General features: G+C 37.1%; 1 protein-coding gene across 1 annotated transcript; it reads right to left on the reverse strand.

Annotated features, from left to right (window-relative positions):
* Positions 1-1,038: 1,038 nt before the first annotated feature.
* LOC121314745 (CUB domain-containing protein 1-like) lies at positions 1,039-21,920 on the reverse strand. The gene is made up of 9 exons (XM_041248382.1): positions 21,689-21,920; positions 12,568-12,780; positions 11,899-12,255; positions 10,733-11,095; positions 7,030-7,227; positions 6,385-6,750; positions 5,562-5,927; positions 4,353-4,440; positions 1,039-2,476 (listed from the first exon to the last, which is right to left on the reverse strand). The coding sequence occupies exons 1-9, from the start codon at positions 21,759-21,761 to the stop codon at positions 1,909-1,911; spliced, it is 2,592 nt and encodes an 863-aa protein (XP_041104316.1). The 5' UTR covers positions 21,762-21,920; the 3' UTR covers positions 1,039-1,908.
* Between the last annotated feature and the right edge of the window lie 6,025 nt (positions 21,921-27,945).

The following is a 27,945-nucleotide window of genomic DNA, read 5'->3' on the forward strand; positions in this document are numbered from 1 at the left end:
CTTTCAGCAGAACTATAATATTAGTATTTTACTAAAAAGTAGGAGTTTGGTATTAATTACTGTATAACCTCTTGTATTAAACATTGAGGTAAAGGGGGATTGATACTGGTGTAAAAAGGTGCTTCTACTGTACAAGTTTCCGATTTAAGGTTACATAGATAAATTAAGCCTGTATGAACCTATATGTGTGGGATAATTAGGTAGTTAGGATACATCTTTCCCTGGTGTTTTATACCTCAATTTCATATGGTAATCCACTCTGTATTTTGTCATTTGATCCACCCCAACACTTCACTCAATTTATATATTTTTCATACGCAAGTGTATAAGTTAAAAAATATTGTGTTGTCCTTAGCAATCAAGCACATTCACAAAATAAGAAACTGTACACAATACATAAGTTATTATGAACAGCAGTAAAAAACAAGAACAAAACCAAAGTAGAGCTATCTTACAGTGTGTTTAATAACAAACCTTATTTTGTTGCCATGTTAAAAAAAGCATAAATACTTAAAAAGTTTATGATGTTGGTCATATCTTACTTTAGCAGTCTAGATACTGTGTACCTAACCACAACAGAATCATATATAAAAATTACATTCTATTTGTAAATTTGAGATACTCCATGTTTGTAGTCATATAAAACCTAAAACCAACACTAGACCACAACACTATATTGGCTTCAAATGTTGTACACAACTGTATTCTGCAAATATTTTGGTCAAATTTAAGTATTGAGCATTCCAGTAAATAGTAGTTTATTTTTTAAGAGTTTTGATATTTATTTTAATATCTATGTAAGGGTTTCATTTTATCATTTTAACTAAATGTATGGTGCTGTATAATGGTGACGTGATAATTGCTTTATTCTGTGCCAATGTGGAAACTTTTTTCAATATGCTCACAGCCTTTGGTGTGATGTTGTAACACTAGACAGTCTTCCTCATGTGCTCCACAGGTGTTTGTGTAGGGTATTCAAATGCATTTGTAAAAAACTGTATTTAAAAAAAGAAAATACACACACAACTAACAATGATAAATATACAAAGATGTTTTTTTTTAACATAGAAAATAGATGAATATATAACAAAGTAAAACTATATCAAACATTCACTTGGAAGGGAACACTAATTCCACCTCAGAACACAGGAATGATAACAATACCGGTTTAACAAGAAAAAACATGCAAACCAGTTGTTAATACTAACTACCATATTGAACTGCACAAGGACACAGGGGTTGTAGATGACATGGGAACTAAAATCACATATGCTATGTATTTAGGGTAGGTATTCAAGGGTGAGCGCTTTCAGCCATCATATTAAGATTGTAAGCCCTAGTATTGGGGCCACAGTGCCCTTCAAAACAGTGTTACAGCTATGAGAGTTTTTCAAAACACAGCCTGTTGCCATCAACAGTATAGTTATAACAACAAGAACCCATGGTTCCAAAATGGACCTGAGAACAGGGAAGTCACTGTATAAAATTAGGCAAATGTTTACACAATAAGTCTTTTGCAATATAACTATTCTCTAGTCTTTTTATAATATTGCACTATTCATCTACAGTATTATACAACTAAAAGGAATATTTAACAGCCTTTGTATGCAGTGACAATACAAAGCTGCATTTAGTCTATCTCACCTTTCCCTGAGGCTGACTGAGTTTCTTGCACTGCTACTGAAGGCTCAACAAAAGAATGCATTTAATAAAATAATAATAATAAAAACAGTGTTGTTTCTAGACATACATTTAAATCATATTTTAAAAAATTCACTGAATGGTGGTTAATAAAACAAGGTGGCCACTTTGCAACACAGAATTCTGTTCACTTAGAACAGCACCATAATATAGGAGAGTGACAAACAAAGTAGTGCTGTACTGTTTAGTCTCTAAATAGTGAAGATATTAGACATCTTTGGATGGGCTTTGGATGTCCAGCATCCTTTGCGGTGCTATAATTTGGACCTTATTCTGTTCCATTTCTTCGTCAGCAGGAGGCAGTGGCAGCTCATCCTCATTGCCTGCTGTTTCTGCCTCTTGCTCGTGTTGTTGAAACGTGTACAACTTACTGTCCACCAAGCGGCTGTCCACCAAGCGGCTGTCCGCCACCGCCTCCATGCTGGCTTCCTGGTTTAAAACGGGAATGGGCGGTTCTTCTCCAACTGGACCTAAAAAAGGCCTGTAGACATCCACCTCTGGACTGACCTCCTTGGTCTTGCCCCGGTTAAAGAGAGGGGGAGGAGTGGGGGGCCTGTCTCCAACAGGGCCTTCAAAAGGCCGGTAGATGTCCACCTCTGGGAGAGGTGTCATGCCACGCTCCCTCAGCAGCTGCCCATACATCATGGTCTCGTCTATGTCAGCGTATATGTGAGAGTCATTGTCTCGCCTCCCTTTTGAGAACAGCGGGTGTCCGGGAAAAAAGGTGTTGACATTTGGATTATAGATTGATGTCTGGATTTGTTTCTTCTTCTTTCTATGTGAAGCAAAACCAATAGTAAACAAATTAGCTTTTATTAAACAGTGTAGTTATTTACAACTTGGTCTACTTGATTGAGGGCTAGTATGGACAGTCTTGCTTTGTATTCAAGGCTAGGCAGCTGAGACCTTACCACAATAGCAGTAAGCTGACTGATATGTTGAGTTGTCAGTATAATAGACCTATGCCCTATTGCACACATTTCAATTAACAGGGAGTTTTGGTTGATGTATTGTTGGCCTGTCATCCAAATGACAGCATCAAACAATTCTTCGCTCTAATCTAGACCAAGTAGCAGCAGGTTTAACTGTGGGTTTCTACCTTTGAAGGGACAGTGTTTGCATCTGTTAAGGCACTCACATATATAGAAATATATTACAACGTCAGGTAAGATGTTCATAAAACATATTCATGTGCCATTTTTATTTTATATAAAAAAAAATTCGAATTTAAAAAAAAATTATATAAATAACTATTGTTTAGGTTTTGCAAACAATAGCTACTACAGCTCATGCTGTGCTTTAATTATTTAATATTAGATTTTTATATTGTTCTTAATTTGATTTTTTGAAGAGTTACATATATTAACAGTGTATGCACTATTATGAAGAGATATGTGGAAAACACAGCGAACAAGGAGTGGGACGGGGCTGGAGATGCAGTATTGAGTGTCCTGCATTAAACCTGTTTTACTACGAATAAAATTACTTTTAAACAGTGTGTGTAAAATAAACAGCGCATGTGAAAATAAATTGGAACTGATGCGTCTGACAGGCGCTGAATAAATGGACCGTAAAGGGTTAATGCGTAAAAATGGCAGGTATCTGCCATCTGGATGGCTGGGGGCAGGTATAGCTATTGTAGCGGTGTCGTCACTATACATGCTGGACTGTGTAGTATAATGCTAACCACAAACATGTAGAAGATTGGGTAGAATTGTATGGTAAACATTATATCATATATATATACACAATGTCTTTTTTTGATGCACTCCACCAGCAAGATTTTTGGCTCGGTGCTGTTGTTCCCCACTTATTTTCCAGACATTGCAGCTAAACCATTTAAAAATGTACAATACAGTCATTTAAATGCAATATTTTAGGTTTCATATAGGCACATTCAACATTACAAGATACAACTGACACTGTAGATGGATTAGCAAAAAAAAGGTTAATGTGAGACATTAGTCTTTAAATAGAGCTAGTTTATAATGCAGGGGGGTCAAACTCAGATACTGGAGGGCCGCAGTGTCTTCTGGCTTTCGTTCCACCCGAGCTCTCACTTACTTAACTGGTCTAATTATTTGATTAAGTGGACATCTTTAACACTTCTCTTCTGGCCTCAAATTGTTTCATAGGTAGTGTACCTTGAATCAAGTGCATTTTTAAAACCATCAACTGTAAACAATCTTGAAAAATACTAAATGTCAAACTCAACAAATAATTAGATCAATTATGTTAATTGAAAGCTTAAGTTGGAATGAAAACCAGAAGATCTTGCGGCCCTAGAGGACTGGAGTTTCACACCCCTGTTATAATGGGTCTAATGTAAACATCTAAATGGGTCTCGTTTAACCAATTAATTGGTTTAAGTGTTTGGTATGCTGAAATGGGGTTTAATTTAGACATATTTAATGGTTTAACTGGGTTTGAACCAGACCTGAATTTAGTACCAGGATAACGGTCTAAGTATGTGGTATGTTGCAATTTACCCAATAGGTTTCTGACAGTTTTGTCATTCCAATTATCTGACCCTCCACTGTCTTAATAGCATGCTTTATTCCTGTTAGCTCGACCATTTGTGTTATATACATATTTAGTTACATACATATGTAGTTACATACTGTGTCATTACAAATGTAGAAAGTACTTACTTTTTCATAACACAGCTAATAATTACAATGAAAGCCACAATAACCAAAAGAGCTGAAAGAGTTGAAATGGCGATTTTCATGATGAGATCTAATTAAAAAAAAAAAAAAAGTAAAACAAAATTAGTGCTGTGTGATAAAACAGTAGCTTCAAGCACCATTGAATTCCTTTTCGACATTGGTTGCAAACATCATAAAACATTCTGACTGGTTCTAGATTATGTTTGTCCAATATTCTTTTCATTTTTTGGCTTTCAACTTTCTTTGGAGCGTGTCTGTAGAACCCTAAATTATCTTTCAATCTGCCAGCTGCTACATTTATAGGTAGGACCAGCAGAGTTGAAAGGTCACATGACTGGAAAGCTCTTCACTTTCAGCACTATAGAGAGGCTGAAAAAAATTTCATAAATTGAAGGGCGGCGGAATTATGAGTAACCACTGTTTAGATCATTAAAACAGACTTCATATTGAAACATTTGCTGAAGTCAGGGGTGTAATTTGATATTTTATTCGTTGGTTAATTATTTTAGATTATTTTTTGTTAAACCCTGAACATACTGGCTCAATGATTGCTCATTGTCCACAAAATGTTAAGCTGTGTTATTTTAAACAATTTTTAAAATATTAAATCAATTAATTCAGGGATTATTTTACCTGACTGAGCTTTACTCTTATTGCCAAGATACTATGCTTTGAAGCAGATTCATTTCAAACCCTGTTTATGGCCTCTTTGCAACTGTCTTTTTTACACAGAACGTTGAGTTAAGTCTGTCAAAATGCAGCATCTCTTGTTTCTACTGTTACTGGTGTTAATGAAGGGGCTACAGCCAAGTCAGAAACAAGCAGGTCAGGAACTGGCATTTCACGACTAAACTCATTCACAAGAGAATCGGGGTCCATATCAAAACAACAATAGAAATCTGAATTTCAGACATTTTTAAGCCGAAAAAAAAAGTTGTAAAAAGCATGTGGCAGCATTGTTTGAACTACAGAAGCACAGCTCCATCCTGAATTTCATAGTACACCACTGGACTGGAAAATAAAGACACGTTAAAAACAAGTCCCGGTAAACATGTTATCCAAATCATGTTTTCCACTTGTGTTATCCCACTGGAGTGGGGCAACAAAAATATATCCCATGCTAGATATTCCCACACTCGTGGTATAAATAACAGCATTAAAACTGAATACTGAATCACAGAAGTTGGATACCGTTTTGTTTCTTTTTTAGCGTGACCTGACACATCACTTTAAAGGTCTTCTTGATGCCATCAGGCTTGCAATTGGACATGTTGAGCCAGAAGTCTTCCGTCATGGTCTGGTGCTCGGGCAGCAGCTCGTCCTCCCTGCGACTGAGCTCCTCTTCCACAGAGCTCTGCCCCATGATGGAGATGCTGGTGTGGGACTTCCGGCACTCCGGCTGGGTGGCATTGAGGAAGCTGACCTGAACCATGTGGCCTGGCGGCACTAAAACCTTCCAGGACACTGAGGACAAGGGAGCCATCCCCTCAGGCCAGTTAGGGGTCACCAGGTAGCTCATGACGTCGAGTTCAGGGGACACAGTGAATATATAGCTCTCTGAATGAATTTTGTAGAAGGAAACATAAGTTAATTAACTGTATGCTGTATGACATGTTGTTGTTGCACCACTACTACTGTATGCCGTGACAAGCATGACCTGTTAACCTGCCCAGCCTTTCACAGGATAGGGTGCCGTCTTGATGCTACTAGTACAGTCAGGGTTTTTAATCCCAGCTGTTAAAATATGTTTTAATAAGCTTTTCATTACATGTGCAGCATTCACACAAGCTACAAATGAAGGGGAACATAGAATTTAATATAAAAACCTTGGGTTTTTGTTTGGAATCCAACTCAAGTTCTGATGTATTATTTGAAATACTGTACAGGTAAAAATCCAACAGTTTAGACATTTTTTGCTCTAAGAGTACTGGAACAATTCTCACAAGTGGTAAAACAAACAAAAAAAAATGTGCGTATGTGTGTCTTTCCTGAATGACGTTGCATAGTGAGTTACCTGCGATTTCTTTTTCAAAGGTAACATTGAAAAAGGGTTCCAGTATTTGGCTGTGGTTGTTGACTGCTATCAGTACCACAGAGACATTGCAGTTTATCTGGACTTTCTCGATGGATCCCTGAGGGCAGAACCTGCCCAGTTCAGAATCATTCCCCTTCAGCAGTCTGTAGTAGAAGCCCTCCTTGCATTTGTCCCCAGGCAGGAGGTGCTTCAGCTTAGCCTTGCCGGGGTTCAGCACTACAGTGCTGGCGGTGGGAGCCCTCAGCTGCCAGGTTAGGCTTTCCAGGGGGACAGGCAGGCTGGCAAGGGAACTGGGCACTTTGAGGAGCATCTCCTTTACAGGGCACTCCTCCCAGTTATAACAACCTGGAATACAAGAGGAAGAATTTACAGCATAAGAAACTATTTCTGAAGCACCTGGTTCCCCCCTGAGATTGACAAGATCAGTTGCCATGGTGGTAATGCCCATTCCAAGCTTTATTACAACTGGAAGAACTGTTCTCTAGATACTGCTATAAAGGTGTGGGTGTGGCCTACAAAACTATTATGCCTTAAAGGGATCAAGGTGAATAACATAAAAATGTTTGACATAATTTAGTTGTTTGAAGGGTATGGTATTTGAGGAAGATGATGCACAGTTCCTACCTATGTGTTTGGTGACCACCATGCCGAGTTCCTCCAGGTTACATTTCTTGAGGATCACTTTGGTCTTCTTTCCAGAATGCAGTGTGATCTCTGGCTGGCAAGCTGCACCAACACAGATCTGGCAGTTTGGATTCACTTTCTTGTGCTTTATCGTAATATTGAGCCCTTTTTCTTTTTGCAAGTCAATCCAAAAATGATCTGGAAAAGGAAAGCTTTTCACATCACCAAGAGCTATTTAAAATATATCTTCACAAAGCCAAGAGTCGCCAAGGCCTTAAACTGTTGTGTTTTAAATTATTTGTATTTTTGTTTTCAACATATTTATGTTGCGACCATTATACTTTAATCAAATCACTAATTCAGATTTATTCAAAGTATTCTATATTTGCGTCCTTTATATCCTAGAATATTTAAAAATATGTTTAAAATAATAATATATAAAACAAGACAGTTTGGATTTGCAACGCATGTTCTCTTGCTCTATGGGGCATTATTATTTTTTCAGTAGGTACTTATTTTGTGGTTTGAACCAATTTCCACGCACACCTGTGAACAATAACAATAATCCTATTTTCTTAATTTTTCTAGATACCCCCGTATATATATATATATATATATATATATATATATATATATATATATATCATCTAATATATATATATTATATATATATATATATATATATATATATATGATATATATATCTCACATGGACGGAAGGCTCTATGAACCTTGAACCTGGATGAGACTGTAATTAGGAGTGAAAACTGAGAGCTAATTTTGAAAAATGGAATTCAGCAAGCGATCGTGCAATGCAGTTAGTTTTGGAGAATGGGAGTAATTGTGATTACTCCAGTGGGGTTGAGGATCCTGATTTAGAAGATGAAGAGCTTTTGGATCTTATTTTCGCTGTAGACACGGAAGGTAAGATGATTCATTATTTGATTTTGTATCTGTTCTTTTATTTATGTTCTTTCTCACATACCCTTTACTAATATGCAATGAGCCCATGACATATAGTAGTCATGGGCTCATTGCATATTATTAATATGTTTAGACGTGTTATTTTACAGTTTCCTTGCAACTTGGTTTATTTACTGTTTTTATATTTAAGTTACCTGTCAGATTGATCGCTTATCAATAGTTATTTAGGTGGATGATTTACTTTATTAAGTGATGTTCTAAGTCTTTTTCTTGTCATGCATTTTATGTCTGCACGGGCTTGTATTTTTATTTGTAATTTACCATATGAAGGGTACATTTTTTAACCAGATTTTTACTAGTAATGCTTGTATAACAGACATCTTAGGTACAAAGGTATCAGTCGAGTTATAATGTTGGAGTAAAGGTATTTTATTTGCAGCTTACCATATTTGTACTAAATTGTCGTTTTATTTTATTATGAAGGAAATAACGTTATAAAAGTTGATCATAAATGTGAAATGGTAATGCATTTACTGTGCTTTACTTTATTTGTCGGTCAAGAATGTGGCTTTCACATACTTTCTGAATTACTGTGCCAGACAGCGCAGGTGATCAGGGAGGCAGGCTGAGCACCACAGGATATCTGATGAGGATGACAGCAGCTCACCAATTACTCATCGTCTCAAAAGAGAACAAGGCACTGTTTCAGCAGTGCAGATTGTGAAATGAGGGTTCTGATCACTGACATCAGCAGGGCTAGTCAAGAAGGCGAGTGGAGATGTACGGCTGCAAAGCTTGTAGGAACATTCCACTTTGCTGCTCCAGGTTTTGAATTCTGGCACACAACATAAAATAAAACTAAACTGTGACCCAACAGTGTTGTATTTATTTATTTATATCTTTTTTTTAATGTATGTTTGTTAAAATCCATTTATTGGTCTTGTTTTTTACTATTTTATTTATTCACTATATTTAGTTTTATTTATAATTTTGAATACATATTTTATATATTTTATGTATTTAGGAGGTCAAAGCTCATTCCGTTTATGGTCTTATTATTGGAAAAGTCTATTTCACCACCCCTTGGTGGCATTACATTTTGGTTGACACAGGTCAATAGTTACTTAAAGTTATAGGTATAAACTTCATGGTGAAGTGAATGCATACATAGTTATTGAAAAATGTTTGTAATTTTACTTTGTCATTTCTGTGTCATTTTATATTCCACTATGTTCTACATTATGTAAATAAAACCTCTTCATATGGAGACAGATTACTACTGTATCTCTTGTGGGGACATTCCTTTATCTGTAGCAACATAACTTGGGACATGAAACACTGAAATGGGATAGTAGCATAGATTGTTAAGGGGAAACTTTTTTTCTGCCAATTCTGTAAATTCTTTTTACATTTTACCAAGTTCTGAATTCTGTAAACAGTCTGACAATAATATTCTTCAAGTTCTAAGCTTTTAAATTACATATGGTTTTATGGTGATTAGACCATATTTGAATGACTTATGACTCTTAAAAACAACTGTGTGCATTTTCTTTAAAAATTCCCCCCAAAAAAACCTGACTCAGAATTCCAGCATAACAGTCTAAACATGGCCTTGAAAGGATTACAAGCTAACAAAAAAAATGAAGATGTCAGGAAGAGGATACTGACTCAGAAAATTAGCAGTCCAGGAACGCCCCAGAAGTTTTGCAACAATGCAGTTCTCTTGGCATTTTCAACATAGGTGAGTCATGCACCTGTGTTTTTTTTTTTTACTTATTACCTTTTTAATAAACTGTTGGGAAATGGTTCGAACTCAAAAGGAAAATTACTTCTATAAAATGGATATTTGGCATTTTCCCACTTTTAGACACGAGTTACACACCTCGTTTTTTGATCTGCTTGAGCTGGAATGAGCCAAATACTTTAAAACACGACACAAAGCCTTCCACTAATACAATTATATTATAATGAAATACTATTCCCTATCACTGGTACTCACATCCTTTAATAACACACTTCTAAATAAAACTAAAGTGTGACCAAGATATTTACAGGTAGGTCATTGCTCAGTCTGACAAGAAACCAAGGTTTAAGATTTTGTAATCCTCATTGCCGTAACAACATTCTTGCTTGTTGATATTTTTGTTTACACTTTGTTTTCACTTGGAAAACAGGTGAAACCCATTCCTCCTGCCACATCTTTTCGATTACTTTACAAGGTTCCCTCGCAATTAGTTTCCTGTAATTACCTGTAACTTTTACCCCTCCATCACTGATGACAGAAAAAGAGGAGTTATTAATAACATAGTCCCAAAGTATGCTTTTTGTTTATTCTCTCATGGATAACTGGCATATTCCCTCTGTCTAGTCAATCACTTAATTTCACCTGCTGAACTCAAGGAATGGATGTTACCAAGCTACTGAACCCTAGAAGAGTGGCCCGTGCTGGAATTTGTCCACCTGGACTCATTGGTGCCTGACCAGCAGGAAGTCTCTAAACCGTGATGAGTTGAACTATCCCCAACCAATGCATTGTTCCCTATAGGCCCCCAACCAACCATGCTTACATGACTCTCTCTGCACTCTAAGCAGTGATGCTTTTATACTCCACACACTCCTCTCACACAAGCAAATACTGGAAGAGGAAAAAACCTCAAAGTGGTCTTGATTTAATACTACACTATTATTAGTGTTTTGAAGTAAATAAGCCCGACACTAATTTACCTTCTTCGGTAAGAAGGCGTCTCCACAGTACTAAAACAGAAAGTGGAACACCTACTTTGGTAGCTCTCATTAAAGGCTTCAACTCGAAACTCCAAGGACAGTTTCCCGGGGTCTGACTTGTCCATTTTGCAGTTCTCCAGCTGCATTTCGAAATTCGTATGGATGAACGACGGCTGCTGATCAGTCAAACTCTTCCCAATGGTGGACTGGTATCCAGCTAGGGTATATTCCACCCTCTCACTCTTCTTGTCGCAGTTCGGCTGGGTGTAGTTCAGGAAAACCACGGCGGCTTTGTTGTTCTCAGGGACGGTAAACATCCAGGACATTAGGTCGTCATCTGAGAAACTCAGGGGGTAGTTTGGGGAGAGCAGGTTCACAGAAGACCCCGGCAATAAGCTCACTTCAATTATGCAACATTCTGGAGGAAGATAACACATTTCAGGATTGAGAAGGACAGACAGAAGTTCATTCATTAGGCTAGAACAATACAGAACTAAAAATAGGACAAGAAATTGGTCACAGAGCTTACAAAATCAGTTAGTATTCATTGACCTTAAAAACATGGGGTGTAAACCAAAGTATTTTGAACCCAAATTTACAACTATAGTATACTGGATACTAGTACTTCTGGATTCTGACGCTGAAATAATCAGCCTAATTGGCTTTGAATTTGCTTTTGTGCTTGTCTGGAGAACCATTAGTGCCAGAATTCAACTGCCTGCTGCATTCCGCTCAATTTATGCAACAATATTACTTTTTAACTGCAAATCCCACCTCTTATTACCCCTGTGGGACCCCTGAGTCTGCTGGTTTTCGTTCCAACTGAGTTCTCAATTACTTTCTTGAAACTTTAATTGAACTATTAACGTGCTTAACCGGACCTTTTTTAATTGTTCTCAGCTCCTAAAAACTTGCCGATTTCAAGTTACTTATAAAATTGTATAGTTCACTTGAAATCTCCAACTGTTTAAAAGCTGAAAACAATTAAAAACAGTTTAATCTAGCTTAGGGTTCAATTAAATAATTGACAACTCAGTTTGAATGAAAACCAGCAGACATAGGGGTCCCTCAGGACCAGGATTAGGAAACCCTGCCCTATATTATACAGTCAACATTTGGTCTGCTAGTTCAGCACATGTCTACTGTATATATTACAAAAGAAATGAAATCTACTAAAAGTAAACTGCTAACAAAAAGTAAATATATGAATACTGGACTTACTTTTTATTGGGGGGGCAATGGTCATACTGAAACCAGGTTCATCTACTTCCTCTTTCCCTGACATCTGAAGAGATACCCTCGCCCCTTTATCCACTTGGATTTTGGAAACAGCGCCCCTCCTGCAGAAAGTGCCGATGTTTTGTATGTCAGCAGTCAGGTAGGTGAGGATGCTGTAAGTTAGTTGATCTGGACAGCTCTCCGACGGTTTAATTTGCCTCAGCCCTGACCCAAAGAAATCCAGTACTAGAGCTTTGTTCTCAGAAAAACTGATATTCCAGATTAAAGTATTGTTGAACTTCGGGAATGCCAAAGACAGTAGTTCTTTAACTTCAGTGGAGTAGAGGTTGGAAAGGCAAACTGTGATAATAAAGGAAGGAATATTAAACAGGGTAACTTGTTGGGTGCGTGTGTGTGCATGCGTGTCAGCATGGAAGTGCTTGTTCACATTGCAACATATCTTGAAATATTTATTCTTACAATTTAAATGCTGTTTGGTTGCTTGGTAAAATATATACCGAAAGGAAATCGTAGCAAGTGTTCATATACCCATTAAGTCACATATAAAATATTGTAATGAGAGACTGAATGTTTTATCAGGTTAAAAACCATGATTTTAAAGGAAACTATTTAGGTGTTCATGCTTTATACATTAACAACACCTCTACTCACCAGTGTTTTTGCTGATTTCAATGGTGAAGAATTTATAGGGATCTGGACAGCTGAAGCTGTAAGTCCTATTTTCTCTGGGTTGGAGGCGGAGCTCAGATGAACAGGACGATTGCTTGTTTTTCAGAACGCAGACACTGCAATTGGCCTTTGGAAATGAGGATTTAATGGTTATTGTGGTGTTTTCTCCTGTGGATAATGTGGCAGTTTGACACTCTAAAAAAGAAAAAGAAAGAAAGAAGTAGAAAAAAATAGACTATAAATGATCAAATCACCACATATATAGAAGTACAGATTTTTTGCAAAAATATTTGGCTTATGTCAGTAGGCAAAAAAGTATTAAAATTCAACCGAGAACACATTGTCCAGATACTAAAATATGAAAAATAAAAGACAAAGTGTAACAGCATGTCTTGACATTCACACTAGCCCTCCTGGGTCAAACAGCGCTCATGTGGTTCATACAAGCATATAAGATAAGTAAAAGAAAATTCTTCATGACTAACGATTAATGGCTTTGTGTAGGCAGATTTTTCCAGCAATCTTCTTGCTTCACTAAATTACGGCAATACTGTATATATTATAATGCTGCTGCTACATAGAGTTTTTGAGCTCTCTAAAGTATCACTTCTTAAAAGTGCTTGTAACTAACAAAACAATTCCCCAAAACATCCCAGCCATGCACTATATAGGTCTCAAATGTGCATTTGTGAAAGAAACACATGTTAAAACAAACCTTATCTGCTTCACACCACCTGCTTCTCATTCGTATCTGCAAAATGACTCCTCACACCAAATGGCTTGGCGTGACTCGATTCCCTATTCCACATTTAAGACAGATATATTTGCAGTGACGATTCACACTTTCTCCTAATGTGAGGAATGTTTTTTTTTTTTTTTAGTTAGGAAATTGTGGTCTTCCAGACAAGATCATCACTGAAGCTAAATTCTGCATTTCTAATATAAACAGAAAGGATGCTTTATATAATAACAGTAAACAACAAGCAGATGACAGAATATTTTGCAAAGAAACTTTTACATTTTACAGCAAGACCCATCTATGGCACCCCCACTGATATTATATAGCAGAGAATGTGTAGCCCACAGTGAGATTCAGTGAGAAATTTTCAAAGGCACACTTCCATGCAATAGACCACGATGCACTACCTGTAAATACATTAACACCCAAACAGAGATCTGAGGCACTAAATCATCATTCAACATCCATGAACCATTTACATGCACCTCTAAAAGAATACTACACTGCATTAAACTGGACATTTAGCAGACCACTGTGGTACATTTATGAAGCATTCAAATCAACACCACTACATTTCCAGTAGTCCAACATATCAACAATTATAACCCACTGTAGACCATCTGTGGGATCAGTCAGTGCTGTGGAACAAATGCTGCTCGGAAACAAAGAGTTTACCTTCAAACTAGGAACTTTGGAACCTCTTGAAATGAACATTCTATTCTGACATAATCATGACATCATCTCCCCACACTTTTCTTTCTACAGTTTAAGGGCTTTCGTCTGAAACCCCTATCCTGAGACCAAATCTATCCTTTCATAGGTAAGATTCATGGAATTACTTTCCTAGCTACAAAGATATTCAGCACAAATATTCCAAATTTAGTGCAGTGCAGGTGCAGTGATAACATCAAGATTAAAGAAGACTTAAAAGCATATGTCTTCTTAATTAATGGATTGGAAGGAAAATAAGAACACTAACACGAAAATACTATCGCCAGTGAAATGTGAACAGTGGAAATTCAAAATCATCTCCCATCTTATTTGCATTATCTTGAACAAACAAAATGTAAATTATACATTTCACTTAACTATTTCACTGACCTAGATGTCTACCTGTAACACTCTAGATAACCACTCTACAACAAACCTGTGTTTTATACTACACTCCTAGCCTCACTCTAGCATTGCACTTCTTATGGAATTCTGAGGACACTCTGTATGTGCCTGCACTGTTCTGAGAATATATTTACCAAAAAAAAAAAACCAAAAAAGTGTGGACCAGTTCTGAGTTTTGGAAAGCTAGTCACATAGCCAGACCAGGAGAGCCAGTAAAGACACCACAAAGTGCAAGGCTACTTTTGAGGGTCAATTTGCTCCCACAGAAAACGTTTAGAACAGTAATTGGTGTCTTACGAGGCAGAAACTAGAACACAGGTATAGTTTCAACGCAAACTGAAACACTGTCAAGCAGTTTAGTATGATGCTAGGACAGCCTTTCAGTTTTGGATACAGCTGTGCCAGTCATTTTGTTTAAGAAACTGCCAAGCTGTGTACTGAAGAAGCTGGCAATGGGCAAACCTGTATTTGCAGCATCATTTAAGGGCCCCAGAACATACATGAGGATCAGAGCGATGGGGGTCTGACCCTCAAGATTACGGTCACTTGAGAAATCTGGGAAGGGGGATCATCAAAGAAAAAGTGCTGCTAGTAGAGTAGCTCCGTAGGCACACTTCCTTCCGAGCTGGTGGTCAACCAATGCCCTGGCATAGCTAGGAAGCACTTTACAACACAGATGACATTAAAGACAGTAATCCGAGCTTCCTAGTGTCCTGGCTATATCACAAGACACAAGAGAACTGTGGCCTGGACAACTTCACTGGTGAATCCTTAGTCTTTAATCTTACTCAAATTTCCCCAGTTTGCCAGGTCACTGCTATAACCTGTTCACACAGTACCTGACTAAAAACAATACTGACTGATGGGTTGACATCGGTAGATCGTGGAGGTTTGGATGGCTGTTATCAATAACATGGTGGGAAAACAAGGAAAATGATAAAACGCAGTACTGTGATTACAAATAATGTGATTTGAAAATGCCACCGCAAAAACTAAATCCACAGGTTAGGTAAGGAAGTTTAAAAAACAACTGTCATTTTCATTTAAGCCACTGCGCTGCACACTGTGCACTGTGTTTCCTAGGGAACGTTTCCTGTTATTTTACAGGCCCGGTAAACAACATTACACTGCAATATAAGCCTCCATATTTGTTTTGGTAGGATTAGTTACTTATTAACCTGGGTTTGTAACGTTTAATGCTTAGATATGTGGCCTTTATTTCTCAGTTACTGTGTTTTTTTGCCACACAAAAGATTCAATTTACAGCCGAGCCATGTTTTAAACACCCATCTGCTGCATTTGACTGTACAGTACTTCTTTCTGTACTTGGTTAAAACCAATGTGGCAGTGAAAAGGTTACTTTCTAATGAACTCTACCTGTAGTACATTAAGAAAATCAGAGGATACAGCTTGTAAGATACAGAAAGCGAGTAGTCTGTCCCATTAATATATTCAGAGGATAAAAGAACGTGGGCACTGAAATGGTTAATGTTCATCATGTGAAATGGAACTTTAGGAAAATCACAGAATTTTCCCAAAAATGCTGACATCAGAAGCAGGCCCTATGTGTTCAAAATGTAATTACTCACCTTAGTAAAAGTGATCATAGACACTTTTGACTAGTTTACTGTATCCTACATTGTACACAAACGGCTAGGAATTGCACCGGTAATAATCTCTATGGCTCGCAAGAGGATCATAATCTGCAATTTAATCATTGGCTCATGGATTTCCAACGTGGTAATAAAATTATTTTTCTATGCGTCTAAAAAATAAATAATAATAATAATAATAATAGTAATAATAATAATAATATTTTTAATTCCTATAATCGATCACTGTCTGTGTGCAGAAACCAGATACTACTTAGCTTTACATGCTGTATTTTTCATAGCATTCCACCGAGAGAGGCAGCTCAAGTCATTTTAAGGTAAATTATATTTTATTACAAAAATACATATTCGTGTCAAACAGGATTGTATTCTTGTAGGCCTAGTTAGTTCAGGAGGTTGTATTTTAATAACTACAAACACACTGCTAGAAATATGTTGCATTTTCATTTGCAGGATGGCATGTGAATATTTCAAGCTATATAAAAATGGCATCTTTTTTTTCAATCAAAAAGTGTACACAGCCCCTGATCTCTTGAAAATGTAGTGTGCAAATATAAAGATGAAGTTATTCCTCAGAGCAGGTGGAGGGCCATGTAACAATAAGTCTTTTACACTATGGGGAGGGGTTACAAACCAATCTCTCTTGAAAAGATAAATAATGCCATTAAGGACTGGGAATATTCATACCTCCACTGTTATGACTAATTATATCCCCATATGAATTTACTGAAAGGTATATGATATGTTTAAAACAGGAGAATGAAATATGAAGTGGAAGCATAGCCAATGTGTATGCTACCATTGCATAACTGCCATTTTAGTGGTTTCTATTCTGCCTCATAAGGACAGTGGTAATTTATTCCAAGACTGAAATCATATCAATTAGTGGTGTCATTAAATTTGACAGTATCTTTAATATTTTTTTAAATTTTAATCTCCAAGTATTTAATACCTTGTACAGGCCACCTGAATGGATAGTTTTGATACGGATAGCTTCTGATTTTAACCAATTTACTTTCTATCCTGAAACATCACTGAATTGTTTTATTATATAAGGGAGGAAGTAACTAATATGTCATCTGCATATAGCATTACCTTTCACATCTTTATGACCAATTCCCTGGACACCTTCAGTTTGTCGAATTGGATAAGTGAGACTGGACGGTTAAGTGTTTCACATTTCCGTAGCTGAACTCGCTCTTCTTGTTTGTTTATTTGTTGCTACATTATCTCTGCTGCCCTGGACACACTGTCCTGACACACAGCCATGTGCATGACCGATTTGCACTTGCGAAAATAAAACGTAGAACGTGACGGAATACATTTTAACACTGAAGAGATCACTTTGTATCAGAAAACTGGTGACGGAGTCGGAAAACGCTTTAGCCTTAACACAGACAGCTAGCAAGTGGATTCATGTCTTTAAATATACCTGCCAATAAACCACAGGAGTTCTGGATTCCCTGGAACTCACAAAGCCTGCTGGGAAGTGTGGTTTTTACCTTGTCCTTAGGGCTGTTGGATTACACTGTCTCATCCAGTGGTTATATAGGTTCTGTGCTACTCGCGGTCATATATAGCTCCCCTCTATAACTCTACCCCACACTTTACCACAATAAAAAAAAAATATTTATATATCTCTCTCTCACACACACACACACACAGTACACACTCGCTATAACGCCCTTCAATATAATGAACCTGGCCCCTGGACCCCAAATTAATAAAACCAAAAAAGATAATATAAACAAACACTGTCAACATCCCTGCCTGTACTCACAGGATGCCACCTCCACAGTGAAGTCTACTCTTTTGACTTTATATGAAGCGCATGCTGTGTAACTGCCTCCGAAAGAAAATAATTTTGTGTTGCAACAAAGCTGGCAACTATCGTTTTGAAAAAAAAGTACTAACGCCGGCACATCTCACATGAATACAGGTTGTCAAAAAGCACTCTTGTTTTTTGGCCTGTTCAGCAACCATGTGGCAAAGCAACATTGATTATTGAAAAAAACAAACTTGAGGACCTGATTAACTTTTTATGTCAAACTTTTCATGTCATGTTGACATGGAATAAAAGCTCAGTTTGGAATTCTTGCATGTTGGATTAAGATTTGGTTAACTTTGAAATGATTCATGTCAGATTGTATTTTTGCTTTTTTGTACTGTTTTAATTCTTTAACAAATACGATAAAGCAAAGGCAGAATACTGCATACATGAGACGAACTTTTATTTACAATATCATCTCATTTAATTACTCTAACTGTTTATCATTCATTTTGATTGTCCTTTCGCTATAACGAACCCCTCGATATAACAAACAAAAGGCTTGGACCCCAACAGGTTTGTTATAGCGAGGATGTACTGTATAATTAATATATATATATATATATATATATATATATATATATATATATATATATATATATATATATATATATATATATGTAAGTAAGGTGGCAGGGGGAGGGTCAGATTCCTCCCTGCCTAAAAACTTTGGAAAATGCACATTTTGTTCATTCTGAATACTTTGTCAGACAGAGGTTTATTTAGTTGATATTTAAGTTCAGTATATGTTTTGGTTGGATATTTTTTTTCTTATTTTCCTGCTATTTTTAGTTGTTCTTCTAGAGTTTTAATTTGAGCTATTTTTTCTTTGCAGAAGTATAGGATATAATTCTATCCGTAGTTTACAGTTTTTGCGTAACAGAAGTAGTACATAAACCAAGGTCCACAGACTCATGCAAATCACAACTACAGTTTTTGTTACCAGCTGAAAAGGTGTATTGTTCAGCAAGGTGTGTTTTACTGGGGCACTGCATGTGTTCTAGAATCTATTCATGTAAAATACTTTGTCCTTCATTGCCTGTCAGCACCATGAAGAAACAACAGCACTCAAATAAACAGCAAAGGAAGTTTGACATGTCTATAAATTGTGGTTTGATACATTTTTTTTTTTCCCCCAATTATAACATAATCACACCGTAGTTGTCCAGGCACAACCCAAACCAGTCAAAACAATGTAAACTCACCCCAAACTACCTTTGTATGAGTAATTTGGTCATGGCAACAGTGTAACTCACTTCAACCTCGCTAACAAAGAGAGGCGGAAAACCAGGTACTTCTGCTACTTTGATCGTTAAAATATGATCTTTTATGTGCAAATAAGAAAATTGGACATTGAACCTTACATGCAACTGCTAGCCTGTCTGTGAGAATGTGTAAAATGGTGGGGATGGTTCTTATTTAAACACTGGTTCTGATTTTATAGAGGATTTAAATGTCTGGGTTATTTAGATCCCTCACCACTGTTTAAGTTAATTGAATAAACCCTCCACATCTGCCAAATATATGAATTAATAATAATATTATCTATATTGTCTAATCTGACTGTTTTTGACTACCATGCAGTTACAAATAAACATATTTAAAAATGTATATCTATGTTCCTGGCTGCATTTGCCTTTCTTAAATTGATATTTTTATACATTTATATACCAGTAATACATTTGTCAAATTAAAAACAAACACATTTAAAAAAAAAAAAAAAAAACATATCTGTATATGTAGATTATAATGCATGTACGTTTTCATTTTGTTTGATAAATTAGTGAAAATAGAATGTCTTTAAAAAGGTGGACATATATATACACACACACACACACACACACATATGGACTGTTTTTCAGGTGAGCATTTACATTTTTTGTAACATTTGTTGACAACGCTTTTTTCTGCTTTAACACATTATGTTTAATCGCTACCTTTACAGGCTTTACCAGTACATCTGTAGCACATCACCAAAATGAACACAGAAAGACGTACCAATAATTTCCTTCAGACCATGACACAAACCATGAGGCACCAACCGAACCCAACAGGGCAGTCATTCTCATATTTACTCAGTGTACGTAGTTGTTGCAAGGAAGGCATAAAATGTTGGATTTGCACCTCTGCACGTTCAGATAGGTGACTGAAAAGCAGGCCTAAATGTGACGATTTTTTTACTTCAACTATTTCCCAGATTGTCTTGAGACGCTGGCACAGAAAAGAATCCCAAGTTTGCTGTTTACGTTTCCTTCCATTCAATTTATGTTTAGCGCATGTGTTCACAATGGTCTGCCTCTGGCTCAGAGTGTAACTCTATAGACCTTGCTGCATGAAGTACAAAACAGCACATTACCAGCGACGTGAAATTTTTCCTTGCCAAACTTGTTGATTCGATCTTTAGGGGTGATTGTTACTGTTTTCAGCATCTTTAAACAGCCCTGGATGCTGACTCAAGTAAACTGAAGCCTCACTCAGCACTGAACTTGAATATCGGAAGCAGGTTTATTAGACAGGTATGTTTATGTAAATTTAAAGGAAAGTTGCAGTGTTAATTTTTAAATATTATACGTGTATTGATTTGATTATCATCAAACAAACAAAAAAGCCTTGCATGTTTTTTGCTCCGACCCAAATGTAAAACAATCTCTGACATAGAAAATCTGCATTTTTCCGTGTTATCATATAAAATCGAATTAGTAATGCAATACAAAAAGGCGGCCTAAGTCTGCTTTGCGTTCATATGTAAGGTCCTGGTCTGCAGACCCTGGGCCATATCGAAATGGTGGCCTAAATCTAGGCCGGTTCTGGTCTCCCTTTTCTTTTTTTGGAGAGTTCACATATGAGAAAAGGCAGTCCTGGGTCACCTTAAATCACAAGTGTGAATGGGGTCTAATTAACCCTTAAATACACCTTTGTAAAATTGTTTTGCGAAGGTACCATTATTAGAGATATTTCCTGGTGTGAAATCCTATCATATTGTTTATTAGTTTAAGAATAAGTAATGTTAATTATATTACACTATTTAGTTCTGTCATGTATTTATTTTTTAAAAATCTTTTCAAACTACGCTCTAGTACCACCAAGAGGAACTGTTAGATTGTTTTAACTTGACCAAAAAAAAAGCACTAAAAAAAACAGCGTTTATATCTACAGATGAAATGTTGGGGGCAGGTATGTTATGGTTTATACTTTAAAAGAAATGTGAAAAGGTCAGACTTTTTATGTGTAGTTTATTATGTACATGTGCCTAATGAAGCTGAAAAAAGGCATTCACTAGTAAAGGTGGTCCACGAGCAAGCTTAGCTGTTCTTCATTCCCTAATACCGGTAATTTTAAAATGTGAAACATTGACAAATAATAAAAAGTTCATAGTTTCAGTAACCGTTCTTCTCTTGAAACAAGTCCTGACAGATGCTACATTACATTAGCCAGGTGTAGGAAACCTTTTTTTTATATATTAATTGACACTTTGGTAACTTACATACAGCCGCAGTAGTTTAGAATAGCAGTAATGGTAAGTCATGGAATAGTTAAATGCACTGCAATACGGAGTACTAGGAATACGTGTTGTGAGCACCATGTCCCAAATAAAACAAGGAAATTGCAATTTGTTTATCAAAACATTCTTTGGAGTAGCTTGCGTAACATTTTTTTTCTATCATTTAAACAAGCAACCTCTAATTAGTAATAACTTATAATATACCATCAGATAAAAACAACAAAAAAAAAATACATAAAACATTAACGCAAACTAACCAACTGCAAGTTCGCAGAACTGCCGTTTCCAATGTATTTTGCACTCACCTCTGATTACTATAACCTGTGCGAGAAGTATCCCCGGTAACACGGCAGTGCAAATTCTGGTCAACCGATCCATTTTTGTGGCTAATTAATGTCAGATAAAATGCGAGACAACGCTACTCCCTCCTGTCCTTGTGCCACCTAGAATACACACACACAATTGTGTACGCTATCAACATTTGAAGTGCGATCCTTCTTTCGGTCTTCTCCCTTCCTGGTCCACTGTGGGGGTTAACCGATTACATTACCACCACAGGGCGTGTTTTGTTTGCATGCCTGTTTAAACAACTCTCAGATGGTTTTTGTTGAAATACAAACTAACAGTGCTTAGAGAAGGATTCATTTTTTTCGAACGTGCGCACCATTCATTCGCATAGGAGTTTGTCAGAACTTGAAAAAAAAAAAAAAAGGATTGTAATATAATAAACAATACATTTTTGTAACTGAATGAAAAACATCGATTTGGCGCATAAGGAATTAGATGTGAACCAAGTTTTTTTTTTTTTTTTTTTTCTAAAAGTCTGTAATAAATTTGTATTTTTTACACTAGTAGCAAATAACTTGTTAATATAATTCAAGGTCTTACTAGCACTCTTAAATTGTTTATTCTGTAAGTGAGCAAATCCTATAAATGGAGTGGCAAAAAAAAGATGTGACAGAGTTATTATCCTTGTTAACATAGGATGTCTTATTGCTATTACTGTATAATCACCTGATATTTTAAATGTGGTTTTGCAAGAATGGATTCCTAGACATATCAGTGAGATTGTTTTGTAGTACCCTGCAAACAGACTATAATGCCAAACCTGTAAGATAACTCCCTTTATGATCTAGTAGTTATCATGCATGTTGCAAGGTGATGTATATATTCAAAGAATAATATTCAAAAGAATAGATATATCTGAGATTAGTTGCACTTAATTAAATAAAGAGTGAACAAAAAAGCTTATGTTCCTTTAAAGGGACCATACCGTTTGTCATATTATAAACCAACTCTCCCAGAAGGATTGGGACTTTAATGAGTGCTTTACAACCTGTAACAGGCCTATGTAGCAATTCATGGGTTAACGGTACAGTTGCTTGATGGAAGTGATGCAATCTGTAAATGCACAGAGGATTTGACACTTCAAATTTATGGGGCATGGCTTTGGGTTAATGAATTATGGCACAGTTCATGTAGTTCTGAAAAAGTGTTATATGTCCCCACGTGTTACTACAACTGTTTAAATAACGTACCTGTAATCTTTTCATTGATAAGATCCTGACAACTTTTTACACTTGGAACTTTAAAATCTGTTTCAAAATGTCCGCTCTAGTGCACAAGGGTTTGAGATCTGTCCTCTAAATCACTGTAGGAAGAGCGATTAAAAAAAATTAAAAAACAACACAACAAGTGCTCTGGCTTTTCTTTTCCATACCACATCATGGATCGTTACTGCTGTGTTACCTGTTTGACAGTGTGGGCAATAATCCTTGCACTATCAGTGCACTACAGCAAACATTTTGCAAAGAGCTTTGAAACAGACTTTAAAGTTATAAGCGTAAAAAGTTGTCAGTATGTTAACAATGAAAATAACAGTGACAGTTACGTTATCTAAACAGTTGTAGCAACATGTGGGGATGTGTAACGCTGTATTTTTTTAAACTCCGCTACTTACTATTTAAGGAGTGTAGCTCATTCTTCCATGATTGCAACTGCGTCTAGCCCCTGCCTGTCTTCTCTGTCACATTACCATTCTTCCTGGTAGTATCACCCCAGGGCCTCTTTTGGGGTTGAATCTTTTCTTGTTATATCACCTTTAATGACCTGTTTTAAAGAAAAAAAAGAAAGATCTGTTTAGCCAAAACAAATCCGAAAGCCGCCTCTTATAAAGTATGCCTGGCAGTGATGCAATATGGTAATGTTGAGAGGAACTGGCACTAGTTTTACAGGGCACGGCTGTGAGGTGACCGGAAAATTTATACTGCTGACTCATTGAGCGAACACATTTGTTATAGCACTGTAACTAACAGCATATAATGTTATAACAGCAGAGGGTTTAGGTGTACACTTTCTCTGGTTTTCTTGGCAACAGCCAGCTTGTTGTTTTTATACCATTTTAAATCTAAAACTTTAAAACCATTAACAAAACAAAATATTTGCTCCTCTTGCAAAACCAATTTCTAATTCTATCATTCAATCAGCCACACTCGTCTCCACTGGTGTTTTTCACATTACAGTGAGGTTGGCCAGGATCACTGCTGATGGACAGCATTAGAAACCTCCCAGACCACAGCATAGCATAGTAAAGGTTGTCCATGTGCTTTAAACCTACTCAGTGGGACCTGTTTTCTTAAATTTATTGAACATGCTCAGGCCCCAGCGGAAAGACGAAGCACTCTATGAGCAGAACATGTTTCAGAGTGTCAACCCTGCCTCTTAGGCTGTGGCAGGCAGACACATATTTGACTGCTAGATTTGCAGACCACTCCTCCTCTCCCAGTCCAACAGGAGTTTAAATTCTGGTATTTGTCTCTCCAAATTTAGGAATATATTTCCCCAGTATTTCTATGTATTTTGAGCACGATAACAAGAAATGCATCTCTATTTCAATCTCCCCTAGTTCACAATGACTGCACAGCGGTTCCTCTCTGGTAACCCAGGATTTTTTTTTATCTGCCTGTAACAGGACGAGGAGCCCTGTACAGTTATTTAAAGGTTTATTTTTAGAACGGGGTCTCCCCCTCCGCCCCTGTGTTATTTTGTGTTTTGTTTATTATGATTTATTTATTGTATTGTATTTATTTAAAAGGTGGCGAGAGCCGTGTATGTTCTGGCAGAGGTGAGTTTTGGCAGCTTGTCCTCTGTCAGTGTAATTAATAAACTTGTGCAGATTGTGGCAGAGGGGCAATAGAATAATTACCAGCTAGTTATACTCCTCGGACACAGTATATAAGCCTGTAGTTCTCCCTGCTCTGTGTAGGGTGTTCAGAAATGGAGAACGGGAGAGCGAGAGGAGAGAGAGACAAACAAACTAAAATTAAAAAGGAACAATGAAGGCACCTGCCCAGCCTGACCTTAGTTTTAGTTGTATTTTGTGTTTGTGATTTGTTTTATTTAAAACTTTTAGTTTGTTGCGTGAGCCAAATTTTTATTGGTATTTTGGTTTTGCCAAATCAAAGCTTTATGGTACCGAAAGCCTGAAGTGCTTTTGCTTTTAATGCTTTTACAGCCAGGTTGAAACTCCCTGAAACACTGGTGGTCAAACCTAGTTGTAGTTGGTGCTGTGATCAGAGAGAAGCAGGCAGAGTCTCTCTCTCTCTCTCTCTCTCTCTCTCGTGCCTCCTCACTGTACATCCAACCCCGAGTGAGCAGTCCATGCTTCTTTATATACAACAGTGCCGGGACTCAATTGACCATCAGTCATTCAATGGAATCCAGGCACAGTCTACACGTATAAAAATAAATGCAAAAATAAAAATGAAAGTACAAGAAAATAATGATTGGTTAATGGTATTATATATGGCTCTGGGTTCAGATGAAAGGTTTAAAGATGAAAAAACAAACACAGAATCTATCACTCTCTGATATCAGGGTGGGTGAAGCAGACGTTTGGTGATTATGTTAGTGACATTTCAAAATCTAACGTGAATTACGGTACTATAATTTAATATAATGTAATATAATTATATAATGTATAATTTGGCTTCCAGTAGACTTTTGCGGCATAATTTTGTAGTTTCTTTGATAACATGAAGTTAAATAAAATATCTAAATTATGTTCTGTTACAGAAATACAATGATTTTTAGTAGTAAATCTCCCTCCCGACCTATGATGGCGTTAAGCAGTGAGAACAGAGTTCCTTGGACAGGCTGGCCCGACAATTCTTTCCCAGGGTTCAAGGGAAGTCAACCAGCTAGAAAGGGGGAGGAGCTCCAGTGCATTAACTCATTGACCCAGAAGGGAAACGACGTGGCAGTTGCGGATTGGAGGGGCGGCTGCACTCATTTACCAAGGAGTCATGCGTGATGGCATAAAAGGGGATGGAGAAACGTTATCTGTTCCTTCTCTTTGGTTTACGAATGTAACCTGGAAGGACCCGTGCGAGAACCTGTGATAAAAATATCGTGTTTGTTTGTTTTGTCTGTAATTGTTCTTGTTTATTAGTAGATGGCTAACACGTTCTGGAGCTGTCGCCAAGGGCCAGCACAAAACCTGGAACAACACTGCACTATTTTCACTTATAAACTTGTATCACCCACCACGAACACCACTGCACACACCTAGGACTGGTGACCATGTGAGTATTTTGTGGGATGGTGTGACAAAGTGCCCTCCCCTGTGTATATTATCTGTTATGTGTTGCGTGTGGTGTGTTTAAATGTTGGTGTATAAACATTGGTACACGGGATATAAACGGGTCTGTGTAACACGCGTGTTTAAAAATGTATATGTGTATTTAGGCACGAGGATTGCACAGCACTTCAAGTGGAAGTAAAATGTAATAATATGTGAGCACGGGGAATTGCACTTTATTAATTCACGTGCTGGGATTCAAGTGAATAATTAATTAGTATCCCAGCACAACAGTATATATAGATGCACGTTTCCACATACTCGCGGTTGGGTGTTCGGTGAGTGGAGAACGGGATAGGAGACGAAGGTAAAAGTAATCATCGGAATAATAATAATGTTAATAATAATAATAATAGTAGTAGTCGTAGTCGTAGTTAAAGTATCTGCTCACCGTGTTTGTCTGTCTAGTCTGTTTTGTTTTGGCGACGTGTGCCGTGTTTGTGTTTGTTTGTACAACCTTTTTATTTTCTGTTTATTAAATGCTGAGCGAAACATTCGCTCAGCTCCACCAAACCACACCTCTCTGTCATTCATTCCTTTTCCTGGTTCTGACGCCGCCCACTTCGGCTGTCTCTGTGACAGACGGATACTTGTGTTTATGGTTTGGGACTGCAACTCCGGTATTATTTACCCCGCGCACTACACATTGTTCTATTGCCGAGGATTATTATTTGGTCACAGACCTGGATTAAAAATAAACCATTTCCAACTGGATTACAAACCTCTCTGTCTGTTAATTACGCATTACATCACTCCTGCAGCTGTACACAATCAACCACTTTTACACATGTGCATATAGTTTTGTTTTTTGGTAATTATGTTTCAATCCTAAAATTCTATGAGATGCAAAACTTTTGGCTAGAGCTGGATATGTAAATAATTTTCCCACTGATCATGTAGAGGTTAGCACACTGGACGTTAATGTAATGACTTGGATCTTGATTATAGAGTAGATTTCCCTGTTCTCTAATCTCTTGATGATTGTATGATAACTCCAGGGCAGATCAAGGGGACGAGGAGGCAGGCTTGGGAATGGATGCAATCCACAGTCCAATGTTTTAGGATTTTCATCTTTGAAGGTGGTGGGATCTGATGAGAAAGTCGGATATGTCCTGCTTCAGCTCATTTGTCATTTGGCTCAGCAAGAGGCTGCTGTCAGTAAGGCCCTTTCTGATGTTCACCTAACCAAACTGCACTGTGTTGTGTTATCACAGGATAGCAGGGTTTGCAACCCCAATTAAATTGAACGCCACATAATGTCTTCAAAGACTGTGTTCTGAATGACAAAATACACCAGTATTGTGATCTTTTGTGTACTGTGTATATTACCATAGAATATTGTGCATGTAATCAGACTATTAGGAGGCTATGTGGTCCAGTGGTTAAAGAAATGGGCTTGTAACAAGCGGTCCACAGTTCAAATACCAATTCAGCCACTGACTCATTGTGTGACCCTGAGCAAGTCACTTACCATCCTTGTGCTCTGTCTTTCAGGTGAGACTTTGGTGTAAGTGACTCTGCAACTGATGCATTGTTGCATATAAATGTTATTACTATCATGTAAATGTAGCTATACTGTAGCCTGGTAGTTCTTTTATGCATAGAATATAGTTCATTTCTTTATCATAGTGCAGAAACAAATACATGTGTACGCTAATTTATAAATTTCACAGCTTTCTTCTAAACCTTGTGTTCTTATGGCTGTTTGTGCCTCTTCATTAGGATTTCCCTTATTAATAAAGTAGTCCCCTGTTTTGTGAGTGCATTGGTGTAGACAGACAGAAACAAAGCATATTCTGAAAAGTGCAAACCAGTATATTCATTTTGTTAATCTATTTTGTATTCTGTTGGAGACAATTTTTAAAGACCAGAATGTGAGATTTCTACTACAGTATGTCAGAGTGGGGTAAAACGGGCAACAAA

Source organism: Polyodon spathula, chromosome 4 (genome assembly GCF_017654505.1).
Source record: "Polyodon spathula isolate WHYD16114869_AA chromosome 4, ASM1765450v1, whole genome shotgun sequence".
In the NCBI taxonomy this organism is placed as follows: domain Eukaryota; kingdom Metazoa; phylum Chordata; class Actinopteri; order Acipenseriformes; family Polyodontidae; genus Polyodon; species Polyodon spathula.

Coding starts and splice junctions, on each gene's coding strand:
- LOC121314745 (XM_041248382.1), bottom strand. CDS start 21,761: ATGGATCGGTTGACCAGAATTTGCACTGCCGTGTTACCGGGGATACTT. Junction 11,096..11,898: donor CATTGCCCCCCCAATAAAAA/GTAAGTCCAGTA, acceptor ATCTTCCTCCAG/AATGTTGCATAATTGAAGTG. Junction 7,228..10,732: donor CTTTAATGAGAGCTACCAAA/GTAGGTGTTCCA, acceptor TTCCTTTTCCAG/ATCATTTTTGGATTGACTTG.